A 14,355-nucleotide genomic window follows, 5' to 3' on the forward strand; every position below is an offset into this window, starting at 1 on the left:
TTTTGTTGATTCCCGACGTTCGATGCATATTTTAGGGTTTTCCCGGTGAAAAAACCCTAAAACACCGCCCGGACGTGACGCAACGTGCGTTTAGTGTCCGTTATCGTCCAAATCATGCGTGGAGGGATAGATTGGGCATGCACACATGCTGGCAAAATTTGGTGTCATTTCATCCATGTCATCACGTACATCATGTGCAATTAGGACCGTTCGGGTCTGGCGGAGGCCAAGTCTCAAAGGCATTTTCTTTTCCAACTCAACCAAATGAGCCCAAACTTTTTACACACCCTCACAGCACCATGGCAATAATGCATGCCAATTTTCGTTGATTCCCGACGTTCGATGCATATTTTAGGATTTCCCCACTGAAAAAACCCTAAAACACCGCCCGGACGTGACGCAACGTGCGTTCACTGTCCGTTTTCGTCCAAATCATGCATGGGGGAATACATTGGGCATGCACACATGCTGGCAAAATTTGGTGTCATTTCATCCATATCATCACGTACATCATGTGCAATCAGGACCGTTCGGGTCTGCCGGAGGCCAAGTCTCAAAGGCATTTTCTTTTCCAACTCAACCAAATGAGCCCAAACTTTTTACACACCCTCACAGCACCATGGCAATAATGCATGCCAATTTTCGTTGATTCCCGACGTTCGATGCATATTTTAGGATTTCCCCGCTGAAAAAACCCTAAAACACCGCCCGGACGTGACGCAACGTGCGTTCACTGTCCGTTTTCGTCCAAATCATGCATGGGGGAATACATTGGGCATGCACACATGCTGGCAAAATTTGGTGTCATTTCATCCATATCATCACGTACATCATGTGCAATCAGGACCGTTCGGGTCTGCCGGAGGCCAAGTCTCAAAGGCATTTTCTTTTCCAACTCAACCAAATGAGCCCAAACTTTTTACACACCCTCACAGCACCATGGCAATAATGCATGCCAATTTTCGTTGATTCCCGACGTTCGATGCATATTTTAGGATTTTCCCGCTGAAAAAACCCTAAAACACCGCCCGGACGTGACGCAACGTGCGTTCACTGTCTGTTTTCGTTCAAATCATGCATGGGGGAATACATTGGGCATGCACACATGCTGACAAAATTTGGTGTCATTTCATCCATATCATCACGTACATCATGTGCAATCAGGACCGTTCGGGTCTGCCGGAGGCCAAGTCTCAAAGGCATTTTCTTTTCCAACTCAACCAAATGAGCTCAAACTTTTTCCAATTTTTAGGATGTACAGAAGGATATTAGGTGACTCCAATTATCTGTAGAAAATAATTTCCGACCCTAGTTATAATATTTTCCAAATATAGGGTGTATAGTTTTTGGCACAAAAATTAAAGAACGCACTGGAGTGAAAATTTCACAAGTTTTGGGCGAGATTACACCTGACTAATTGACATGAGAAAATAGAGGAGTTTGCCTAATATAAGTAAATGTAATCAAATCCCTAAAAAAATATTCAAACGAATGGGGCAACGCAAGACACCTTATATTTCGAACTTTTTCTAAAAGATCTATACACCTTATATCAAGGAACGGAGGGAGTATTTTTTTTATTGCGAGCTATCTGAAGTGACATAAATAACTATATATCTGAAAAGTTACATAAAAAATATTTGTTCATTTGGTTACGTTGTCTAGTAATGTCCTCAAGGTCACGGGTTCGAATCCCATTATGGACATTATTTATATTTTGCTTGTAATTATTTTTTACTATCTGTAGCCCAAAACGGTAATTCATTTTATGATTTTCACCTATTACCTCCTTTTCAGTGTATACTTTGCATATATGTGCAACCATCCGTCCAGATACCGCCATAGCCAACTTTTCAGCTCAAGAACAAAATATATAACTCACCCAAGAAATTAGAAATTGACTCGCGAGATCATATGAACACGCTTACTATGCACTTCCTAATCCCAATAAAATGACCTTCATGCGATAAGATAAATCATTCAGGAAACACCAACACAATAAATCTTCTGCCACACAACGCAACAAAATAATGGTTTCAGGAGATGCATCAATAGCATGAGTAGACGAGTACATGAGCGGCACCACCACTAAAAAAATCAATTCATATAAGTCTGGCATTATAAAAGTCAGGCATTATAAAAATAAAATTCACTTCTTCGGAACATTGTTTTCATTCCAAATCTCGTTAAACGGCTTCCACCTCTTGTTGGATGTCTTGGATGGAGCACCTTTCGGTTTAATTATTTTTGGATTCCGGACATTTCCTGGACATGCTTGGCTTGACCCTGAAAAATATGCTGGAAGAGGGCCCAGTGATGCCGCCTCATTTTCCCCACCATCTTCGCCCCCTTCAGCTATAATACCCTTGAGAAAATCCACCACCTTCTGTGACGTCTCCTGGCTGTTTGAAGTTTTGAATAAATACAAACTACAAATGTTCCGGAGTTCATGGTAACGATCCATCCGCTCAGACCATTCATGCATATTACCATTCCTCTCTGAGTCAAATGCGGACTTGCCTACCATCGTCCATCTTGTTGAGACACAACACCTAGGAATGCTGACTAAGCCAAGGTATTTTAGAACAGAAAAAATGTGAGCGCACGGGATCTCCTCCGATTCCATCTTCAGACAACGGCAATTCAAGCTCTAAAGCAACGGGCCTGCCATGACAAACCTCACATCATACATCACATGCCTACTCTCTTTGCGACCTACTGTATACAGAACAAAGGCATCATTCTTGGTCACTTCTGCTACTTCCCATTTTGACAACTGCATGATTTGATGTTTTACCTTCTTGAACATCACTGGAGTATAAATGAGAGCAGCACTTCTCTCAAGTGGATCAGCTGTTAATTCAGTAAAAGGCACTGTCAGTGAAGCTGTAGCATCCAACTCGGCCTCATTCTTGCGGATACGCGATAAACAGTGATCTGAGTGCTCTAGCAAATCAACAAGTGACATTCTCCTATCCAGATTCTTATGAAGCCTAGAGTTTAGGCTTTCGCTACGCTGATTGCTCTGCATGCCAAGGAAATATCTACCTTTCGTATAGGCCCTAGACCACTTCTTCCTCAGCTCGTACATCGTCATAATCCAAGCATCTTTTTCAGAGATATCATAATCCACCATAAACTCAACCCAACGTCTCTCAAACTCATTGACATCCCAGATGTGATAAACAAATTTCCTAAAATCCTTGAGCTTTTGCTTATGTAGGTGTCGTATCATGTTTTGCTCAATGTGCCAGCTGCACAACCGGTGATCTGTATTGGGAAAAACCGCCGCTATTGCCTTCGCCATTGCATGGTCACCATCTGTGATAACTGATCTAGGATGTTTCTGCTGCGTTGACTCCAAAAATGCTTCAAGCAACCACACAAAAGATGCCTCGGTCTCAGCTGAGACAATACCGAAGCCAAACACGGTCGTGCTGCGATGGTGATTCACTCCTATGAAGGGGACAAACGGCAGGTTGTATTTGTTCACACGGTAAGTGCTATCAAAGATCACGACGCCACCAAAGGCATCGTAGTCAATCCGAGACTGTGCGTCTGCCCAAAAGATGTTCAGCAGATGCCCTTCACTATCAGTTGTGTACTTGTAAAAAAATTCGCCATCCATGTCCTTTCGGGCTGCCATATAACGGAGCACAAATTTGGCATCACGGCCTTCTATCCTTTCCTTCTTGTACTTGGCAACAAAATTATACAGGTCCCGAGGTATAAAGCCTACCTTGCTGAAACCACCACTATCCTTCTCCATTACTTCCATTATTTGATGTGTTCGAAGGCCACCAATTCCATACTCAATGACATCAGCCTTTTGCACGTCACTCAGCCCACGATGTGACCTTATGTAAGTTGTCTGCTCAGGCTTAGCGAGTGGATGGTTATGTTCGTCCACAAAATCTTTTACAAACCATTCACCATTATCCATACGAAGCTCGATCTCCATCCGAGCGCCACATCCACAACGTGACAGCGGCCTAGGAGTTCGCACCCGTTTAGTCTTCTCAAAGTGCTTCCTCGCCCGATATCCTTCTTTAGAGCAGACATAGAGGCGCCGAAAAGCTATGTTCGTGTCCGACTTCCTAGTCAGTTCTTCCTTTCTAACACCAAAACCCTTTGACCGAGCATATGCATTATAGTAATTGTAACCTTCTTCCTCGCTGCCAAAAATTTGACTGACTACCGTGTCATATTCTGCAATGTCCTCCAGGGTGGCACTCCCATATTCCATGTCAAACACTGCAATTAATAAAGAATCAAATCTCACTTATTTGAATTCCACTTGTGAAACTGAAACTCGTTTCAGTATGAAGAATAAGATAGCCTTAGTATGTCGTGCTAAAAGTATGAACAATAAGATCAAAATGCATCAGTAACAATGCTTGCGTATATAATCAAACAGAACATTACATATACTCCAGTATGTCATTGAACAACATTTGGTACTATTTTTGTTATTGTCCGAAACTGAGCCATGATGTTTTGTCGTTCATAGACAGCAGTACACAGGCATATGAATTCTAGCACAAAACAACATTACACTTAATAAACCGTGGCTACCCCCCCCCCCCCCCTCCCCCCACTATCCAGCACAAATGACCCACTGGTAAACACCATGTACCAGATGACAATGCATTCCGTAAGAACATTTCTTTTGACGAGCATGCACTGCAGGATCTAATTAACTCTGATTTTCCCCATCATGCAAGATCTAATTAACTGTGATTTTTTCCATCCTGCAGCACTACTCAACATGATTTGTCCATGAACTGAAGACATGCCAATTCTACTTTAGTGTTCACAAGAGTAATCCTTACCACGTCCAGATACAGGGACGCGCCGCAGAGGTCCACGACGGCGAGCGTGGATATACAAGGGCGGAAGCAGCTTTGTCGACTAGGGTGGCGCGGCCGCAGGAGCAGGGCTGTGCGTGGGAGAGTGGCAGCAACTGCCGGCGGCGCCCACGGCAGGGAGAAGGAGGCGAGCGGCGGCGACTGGCGGGGTGGCGGCGGCCGCGCGAGCAGGGCTGTGCGTGGGAGAGTGGCAGCGACTGCCGGCGGCGCCCACGGCAGGGAGAAGGAGGCGAGCGGCGGCGACTGGCGGCGGCGGCGACTGGCGGCGGCGGCAAGGAGAAGGAGGCGAATGACTGGGTGTGCCGTGTGCGTACAAAATGGGCTGAAACCTAGGCCCGTGGCAAAAATAAAACATGTCGCCCTTAATTTTGATGCCTATCCTACCCTCAAGAATTCAATGGTCAGATTTAGTTATACTGGTCTATCCTGCTTCAGCAGTATAGGGTACCGTAAAAAAGCCCTTGCCAAATGTGCAGCAACTGAAGAGGTCGAACAGTCTGAAGCTAAAAAAGGGGAGCTTGAAGGAACTGCAACCAAAGGCGTTGAAGCCATTGTCGAGCCTGGCGAAATTGAAGCCGGAGGAAGTTGTAATTCCATGAGCAATAGCTTACTATGGATAAAGAGCCATGAGTTGGGCCCTGTAGGTCACAGAGAACCTTCATACCATCAAAGAAGCATGCGGGACCCGAATGGGTTAAGTTCCAAAGTTAGGCCTACCTGTAAGTGAGAGGCTTGGATGTGTTGTTAAATATGATGGTGCTAGGTTGCAGAGGGCATCACAAATGGATTATTTGAAAAGTTGAACATGAGGAGGGCGAACTACTTTACTTCTTTTCTAAGTTGTAATCCAGATCTGAGTGACTGATTTCTGTAGATCGGACTCGCCTTGGTGTGTGAATTCAGAATTGTCCTGAGACATATATTTAGGATCGTAAAACCAAGTACAAAGTTACAACATAACACATGGTTATGTCATGAGCATATACATGCCAACACAAGCAGAAGAGAGACTAGAAGGCAGGACAATGCGCCAGAGGAAAAAATGGAGGCAAATTCACCGGTCACCCAGTGAGCACACCAACAACAGCAACACCGAAACCACAAATATTGGATAACACAGGTTCATCATCGGGAGCTACACCAAAACCAACTCCGAGCCATCCAACACCAAACATTAGGGTGGTCTTTCTCTGGCGAGGTGAGAATGACCAAGCGGAAAACTCTGGCTCAACTGCATAGAGAGAATGTCAATTCACCATGTCGGGGGGTGGGGGGGGGGGGGGTCAATTGGTGGGAAGTAGCAAAGTAACATGCTCACAAAGACTGCCTTAGAAGAACATATCTCTACCAAGGCCGGTCATAGACCATGGCGGAGTGCAAATGGAGGTCACATCCAACTTCAAACAGACAAAAACAAAGGACCCAAGTAGATGGCAGACAAATAATTCTTGGTAGCTCATTTGGTGAGAAGAGGAATCGCTGGGTTACCGTGTAGAAGAACATCACGAGGAACATCACGAGGGGGAACAAATGGCAGCACTGCGGCACCAAAGGCACTGCCGGCAAACCCCAAAGGAACACCACTGCAGAAGAGACACGAAGAAGCATTTGGCCGCTCGACAACACCAAATAGTGTCTTTGCCAGGTCCTGAGAAGACGACACCACCGTCGACCCCCATCTGGTCGCACCACCACCACCAAGCACACCCAGTCCAACCACATGCAGCAACGGTAGCCATCGTATGGGTCTCCAAGATGACACCTTCAAGAAGGAAGTGATGTGAGGACACGCCCTGTCATCTGACCGGGCAAGGCCGATCATAGGTTCCCACCGGGTAACCATGAAACAAGATGGTGGAGTTGAAACGAGATCCATGATGGCACCTCCATGAGGAAAACGACGTCCACATACGCCATTGTTATCGGCGTCAGCAAGACCGTTATCACAAGGAAAACGACTATATTTATAATTTGCTTCAAAAGATACTTTTGGGTTACTAACATTCACATAAGTGATGATTCAAATGAATGAAGTATATCTCCTATCTTTTGTTTTATCTCTGATTGGTTTGGTATTGCTTAAGGCATCTCCAACACCATCCCTTAAACGAGCGTCCTCAAATGTCCGCGGATGGACAGCCAACCAGGTGGAGGCCCTCCAACGACATCCCTCGTTTTAAACTATCGGTTCTCACTGACAGTGTGCGGGGCAGACCGAGATGAGTAGGGAGTCGTGAGTAGCCTCCTAACCGATTTATCGGTGGAATAACTAAATTAACCCCCTATTTATCAGCTAACTGGGCAGTTTTTTTTAGAACGAAGGCTCGCGAAGAGCCCGGCTTTAAATTAACAAAGCCATCAACCGGTCAGGAATTACAAACATACACCAAACCACATCGGCCCAACGATACAAGGGAGCACTCTAGGAAGCTTACAACTCAACGCAGCGCACAAGCACGAAAGGAATACAACCGAGCCCATAGCATGTACTAGCCGAAGACAGCAGCAAAACTGATAACAAAGGTAGCGACTGGCAGAGCAGGATGAAGACCTGCTAGAACAGAGTGTGGGCATGAACTAGGCTGACTCGCAGGATGAAGAAAACCAGGCGTCTTCCTCCTCTCGCGCCGCAGAGGGACCCTTCCCTCTCGCCTTAGATCGAAAGGCATCGAAACAGCGGACCTGAGAAGCGCTCACCCTAGAGCAGAAGCGATGGCAACCTCGGAGCCAGGAGCAACCGCAGAGCACACCACCATGGACAATGAGCACACAACATCCACTATACCACCGCAACCAAGGACACCAGTAGACTGCCGGAAAGCCACCGGGAGCAGCTGCTGAAGAAGGGCGGCAAGGACATCAAGGAAGACCGCAGAACGTCGAGGAGCAAGACCCGTCGGCCGTTGAAGAAGAGCACCGGGAGCCCACCGCCGGGGCCGTGTTGCTAATGCTGGGAAGGGGAACCCTATCCCCTACCGCCGGATCGAAGGCGCCGTACCGCTAGCCTTGAGCCAAACACGCCACACCCAGTGGGCACCACCCTTGAGGGGAACGGGGACAATGTCGGCCAAGCAAATCCCGACGAAACCGCCGCCGCCAGACAACCAGAGCCGCCCAAAGCTCGGACCTTTGACACACCTCACCCGAACACGAGCCCTCCCCAGGCGGCACCTCCAAGGAGGAGCACGACACGAAACGCGCCGTTGCCGCCCAATCCTAGCCGGATTTTGGGCTTTCACCCGGGAGGGGAACGAGGGTGGAGAGGGGAGGACCTCGGCGGCACCTCCAGGGAGGAAGAACGGCGCCAAGGCGTCGCTGCCGCCGGGCCGGACAAGCCAACCAAACGGTTTCCCGTAGTCCCAAGCCTCACCACCGAGCACACATCATCTCCAGATCCAGCGCACGAGACGCAAGCAGCAGGGGACGGCCAGAAGGAGTCAAGGAGGAGGGAGCCAAACCTCAGATCCGGCAAGGAGGGGAAAACTCCGCGCCGCAGCCAGCCCCCGCCGGCGGCTCACCACCCGCGTGGTCGAGCAATCCGGCCAGAATCACCCGCAGCCGGCGCCAGCCGAGAGGACGCCGCTGCCTCGCCAAACAGGGCCGCCGCCCCAGATCCGAAGACCTCCGCCATGGACGAAGCGTCAGAGGCCTCACCGCCACCTTCCCCGGCGTCCGCGGGCAATATCCGGGCGAGACCCTCAGGTGGCGGCGAGGGAGAACGGGGAAAAGGGGGTGGCGGCGCAGGGGGAACCCTAGTCGCCACCCGAGTCGCCCAGGAGGACGACGCGGGGGCAGGTGGGGGGGGGTGATGTGACGGCGGCCCGATCTTTCGATGAGAGTGGGGATAATTATCGATTTGGTGGATTTTGACCTTGACGATGCGGCTATACCGTACCCGACGATACGCCTCGACAATCGCTAAACCAATCTCCGATGGTTATTGACCTTGCCGTAGGCACGATCAACCTGAACAACGAGGTTCAAGTTCCTGCAAGCAACCGAAGAACCGGAAAGAACAAAGGTGAATTGCAACTGAAATTGCGGATAATAAACTGAGCACACGAACTAGATGAAAAGTTGGGGTTCCACTGTGGATCTGACAAGGCGGTAGTCCTACACGTCTCGTAGATGCGAATTGTAGCGATGACTAGACAATACAATAAAACCCGAGATCTAAACCTAACAGTAGCTAACTATTTATTAGAGTACGGCCGCCTGCGCGTAGACGAATCCTGGTCGGCTACGACTTGAAAGAAATCAGAATCATGAGCCGGCCCACATGTAGTTTATTTCCTTGTTTAGCTGTTGACGGTGTGGGCTGCACGCGGACGTGGCCTTCTCCGGTCCAGGAAGCCTAATACTCCTTCTCCTCCTTTTGCACTTCAGCACGTACGTGGCTAGGTACCTTCTTGCATGTCAATAGTGTTGCTGCTTGTGGAATCAACGTGCAACATTTTTCATCTTCCATCTGTATGCGGCTTTTCCTCCTTATCTCTCCAACACCTTCATTCCTGAGTACAAGTAAATCCAAACATGAGTGTAATATAATATTCTCATTAGTTAAATCATATGTACAAAGGAGCGATAGTACCTGGTCATTTATCTGTCTCGCTCGTGCTCTAGTCATAGGTCCAGATGGAATAACTGATGTCGCGGTGGGTGCAACTGTGGCAGAGATGTCCTCATCATCCCCCCCTTCTTGAATTGAAGTCGCCCTCGACGGTACCTCTTAATGCTCTCCCAAATAAGGTTTTAAGTCTGCAACATTAAATGTGGGACTAACCCGAAATTCTGCAGGCAGATCAAGCTTATACGCATTCTCATTAATTTTTTCTATCACCTTAAAAGGTCCATCTGCACGAGGCATTAATTTTGACTTTCGTAAATCAAGGAAACGGTCTTTTCACAAATGTAACCATACTAAATCACCTAGTTCAAACACAAGACTTTTCCTACCCTGACTACCAACAAGTTTATACTTGGCATTCATGCGTTCAATATTTTTCTTAGTCATCTCATGCATTTTCAATACGAGCTCAGCACGTTCTTTAGCATCAAGGTTTACCTTCTCCGAAGATGGAATGGGTAATAAATCAATAGGCGCACGAGGTATAAATCCATAAACAATCTCAAAAGGGCATAACTTTGTGGTAGAATGAACTGAACGATTATAAGCAAACTCTACATAGGCAGGCAATCTTCCCACATTTTTAAGTTCTTTTTCAAAACAGCCCTAAGCATAGTAGACAATGTTCGATTAACCACTTCAGTTTGACCATCTGTTTGAGGATGACATGTAGTACTAAATAAAAGCTTAGTCCCCAATTTTGTCCACAACACCCTCCAAAAGTGGCTAAGAAATTTTGTGTCACGATCAGAAACAATTGTATTTGGCACACCATGTAAACGAACTACTTCTCTGAAGAACAAATCAGCAATGTAAGTAGCATCGTCACTTTTATGACAAGGTATAAAATGTGCCATCTTAGAGAATCTATCGACAACAACAAATATACTATCCCTCCCCCGTCGTGTTCTAGGCAGTCCTAATACAAAGTCCATAGATATATCTTCCCAAGGAGTGCTAGGAACAGGAAGAGGCATATATAAACCATGTGGGTTCAAGCGTGACTTAGCTTTTTGGCATGTCGTGCAGCGTGCAACATATCTCTCCACACCCCTTCTCATTTTTGGCCAAAAGAAATGACTAGCAAGGATGTCTTCTGTCTTCTTGACGCCAAAATGTCCCATAAGTCCTCCTCCATGCGACTCATGTAACAACAAAAGACGAATAGAGCTATCTAGGATGCATAGCTTGTTAGCGCGAAAAACAAATCCGTCATTAATGACGAACTTGTTCCAAGTTCTACCCTCTCTGCAATTGAGCAATATATCTTTAAAGTCAACATCATTAGCGTATTGCTCTTTTATAGTTTCAAGTCCAAAAAATTTGAAGTCAAGTTGTGATAACATAGTATAGCGTCTAGACAAGGCATCGGCAATAACATTCTCCTTCCCTTTCTTGTGTTTAATAACATAAGGAAAGGATTCAATAAATTCAACCCATTTTGCGTGTCTACGATTCAGTTTGCTTTGACTTCTAATATGCTTGAGGGATTCATGATCAGAATGTATGACAAACTCCTTAGGCCATAAATAATGTTAACATGTCTCCAAAGTCCGAACTAGTGCATAAAGTTCTTTATCATATGTTGAATAATTCAGACTAGGCCCACTGAGCTTTTCACTAAAGTATGCTACTGGTTTTCCTTCTTGCAATAAAACACCACCTAAACCAATGCCGCTAGCATCACATTCTAATTCAAACATCTTATTAAAATCAGGTAATTACAGCAAAGGGGCGTGTGTAAGCTTATCTTTAAGAATAGTGAAGGCTTCCTCTTGTGCGTCGCTCCAAACAAATGGCACATTTTTCTTTGTGAGCTCGTTGAGCGGCGCTGCGATGGTACTAAAATCTTTCACGAACCGCCGGTAGAACCCAGCAAGTCCGAGAAAACTTCGTACCTGTGTGACCGAGTTAGGGGTCGGCCAACTCTGGATCGCTTCAACCTTGGCTCTATCAACTTCAATTCCCTGCGCTGTCACAACATAGCCAAGAAAAGCGACTCTATCCGTGCAAAAAGTGCACTTCTCGATATTACCAAATAAACGTGCATCACGCAGAGCAAAAAAAAACAGCACGCAAATGGTCTAAGTGTTCCTCTAGTGACTTGCTATAAATCAAAATATCATCGAAATATACTACCACAAATCGTCCAATAAAAGCTCGCAAAACTTCATTCATTAGTCTCATGAAAGTACTAGGTGCATTAGTCAATCCAAAAGGCATAACTAACCACTCATATAAACCAAATTTAGTTTTGAAAGCAGTTTTCCATTCATCACCTAGTTTCATACGAATTTGATGGTAGCCACTACGCAAGTCCACTTTAGAAAACACAACTGAGCCACTGAGTTCATCAAGCATGTCATCTAATCTAGGAATAGGATGACGATATCGAATTGTAATATTATTGATGGCTCTACAATCAACACACATATGCGAAGTACCATCTTTTTTAGGAACAAGTAAAATTGGTACAACACATGGACTAAGGGATTCACGAATGTAACCTTTTTCAAGTAGTTCGTGAACTTGTCGCTGAATCTCCTTAGTCTCCTCTGGATTAGTCCGGTACGGCGCACTGTTGGGTAATGAGGCGCCAGGGATCAAGTCAATTTGATGTTCAATTCCTCTCATAGGTGGCAGCCCCGGTGGTACTTCCTTTGGAAAAACATCATGATACTCCTGCAAAAGGTTAGCGACAACAGGAGGCAAAGAAGAAGGCATATCCTCAAATGAAAACAAAACTTCTTTGCAAATAAGAGCATAACATTCATCAGTATGAGCATCTAACTCAAGAATTTCAGCACGTGTAGCTAAGAAAGATACACCTTTCAATTTAATTTCTTTAGATGTGCTAGGATCAGATTTGTGCAGCTTATTAAATTGTTCTAACTCATCAACAACTTTCTGATTTTCAGATTGAGTACGCTCAATATTTGTGTTTCTACTAGCCCTAGCAAGATCATCTTTTAAAATTTGCTCAGGAGACATAGGGTGTAGAATGATTTTCTTTCCTTTATGTGTGAGAGTGTACTGATTAGTTCTATCATCATGTAAACATTATTTATCATATTGCCATGGCCTTCCTAGTAACATAGAACAAGCTTGCATAGGCACAATATCGCAATCAATAGTGTCATGGTATGAACCTAAAGAAAAAGAAACTCTCACCATGCGTGTTACTTTTACCTTTCCACCATCATTAAACCATTGAATGTAGTATGGTTGTGGATGTTGTCGCGAAGGTAGGGAGAGCTTCTCCACCATGTCAATGCTTGCTAAATTGTTACAACTCCCTCCATCAATGATTATGCGAACGGAACGCTCCTTGACGACTCCTTTGATGTGGAAGAGGTTGTGACGTTGATCCTTCTTTGCTTTGACAATCTGAGCACTAAGTACACGATGTGATATAAGACTCATGTACTTATCGGCGTCGTCAGCGGTCACATGTTCTTCCTCTTGCTCCGGTCTTGTGTCATCGTCTTCATGTGTAGCAAGCAAGGCATATGTGTCTTCATCAAAATCACTAGCAGAGTCGTACTCGCCGTCTTCACGAATGATCAATACACGCTTATTAGGACACTCCTTCATGACATGGCCAAATCCCTTGCAAGTGTGGCATTGGATATCCTTTGTTCTTTTGAAGGAAGCGGACGATGACGATGAACTTTTTGTTGGAATTTGTGTATTACTCTTCAGTGGTGCCGAAGTGTGTGATGCTGAAGTTGATGAAGAAGGCCCCAGTCGAGAGGTTGCAGGTGCTGTTGTAGAGGTGCGAGTGGACGGGGCAGCAGGAGTGCGCGACGCCCATGTGGAAGTACGACCTGCAGAAAAATTAGGACGCAGTCTGGAACGACCCTGCACTTCATGTTCAGCATGTATAGCAAGATGGAATAAACGGGTCATTGAATGATAATCTTTATAAGCAAGTATGTCATAAATTTCTCTATTCAATCCACCCAAGAACCTAGCCATAGAGGCTTCCTCAGTCTCAACTAAACCACAACGTAACATGCCCATTTGCAATTCTTGATAATAGTCTTCCACATATTTAGATCCTTGGTTCAAGCGTTGTAGTTTATTTAGCAAGTCACGTTCATAATATCCAGGAACAAAACGGTGACGCATTACTAATTTCAAAGCTTCCCAAGTGGCAGGAATATTATTAGGATGTTTACGACAATGTGCTCTCCACCAAACAGAAGCAAAAGCACTAAACTCACTAGTTGCAGCCCTAACTCTTTTATCATCAGGAAAATCATGGCAAGCAAATTTTTGATCAACTAGTAATTCCCAGTCAAGATAAACATCTGGATCATATTTCCCATCAAAAGGAGGCATGACAAATTTAATTCTACCCAAAGAATCGTCATGGCCACGTACCTGAGGACGCTGGTGTCGTCCCATACCTTGTTGATTATTGCGTAGTCGACGATGATCACGATCATTGTTATCATTAACTGCATCAGGATCCTCAGAATCACCATCATAGTTGTCATCTTGGATGTCGTCGGCTATCGAGTTGGCATTGCGAGGACGGGGCTGGTCGACGGCATCGGTGTATGAAAGAGGGTGCCCCGGGTCTCCTGGGAGTACCCGACGAGCTCGTTGCAGACCTGTGTTGGTGGCTGGAAGATGCGGAGCGGAAGTGGAGGCGGCACCTAGACGGGCATCCTGGGCATCAAGACGTTTCATAATAGATGCAAGTGTTTGGGTGAACGTCTCATTGCTATCCTCGATCGACTTGAGACGCTTATCAAGTGCGCCCTCGAACGATGTGAACCGCTCGGTGTATGCATGCACATCCTCCTCAAGGCGTGCCACCGTGGCTTTCATGTTGTCTTCGTCACCTGCCAT

At 45.8% G+C, this 14,355-nt stretch overlaps 1 protein-coding gene and 1 pseudogene across 1 annotated transcript; both read right to left on the reverse strand.

The window, feature by feature from the left end:
• Nucleotides 1-2,149: 2,149 nt before the first annotated feature.
• Nucleotides 2,150-4,246, reverse strand: LOC147958252 (protein FAR1-RELATED SEQUENCE 5-like; annotated as a pseudogene).
• An 8,309-nt stretch (nt 4,247-12,555) lies between these two features.
• LOC147958253 (uncharacterized) lies at nt 12,556-14,355 on the reverse strand. The gene is made up of 4 exons (XM_087532013.1): nt 14,095-14,355; nt 13,882-13,958; nt 13,191-13,322; nt 12,556-13,135 (listed from the first exon to the last, which is right to left on the reverse strand). The coding sequence occupies exons 1-4, from the start codon at nt 14,353-14,355 to the stop codon at nt 12,556-12,558; spliced, it is 1,050 nt and encodes a 349-aa protein (XP_087388139.1).

The sequence above is a fragment of the Triticum urartu genome, chromosome 7A (genome assembly GCF_056163025.1).
Source record: "Triticum urartu cultivar PI428250 chromosome 7A, HENAU_Tu73, whole genome shotgun sequence".
In the NCBI taxonomy this organism is placed as follows: Eukaryota; Viridiplantae; Streptophyta; class Magnoliopsida; order Poales; family Poaceae; genus Triticum; species Triticum urartu.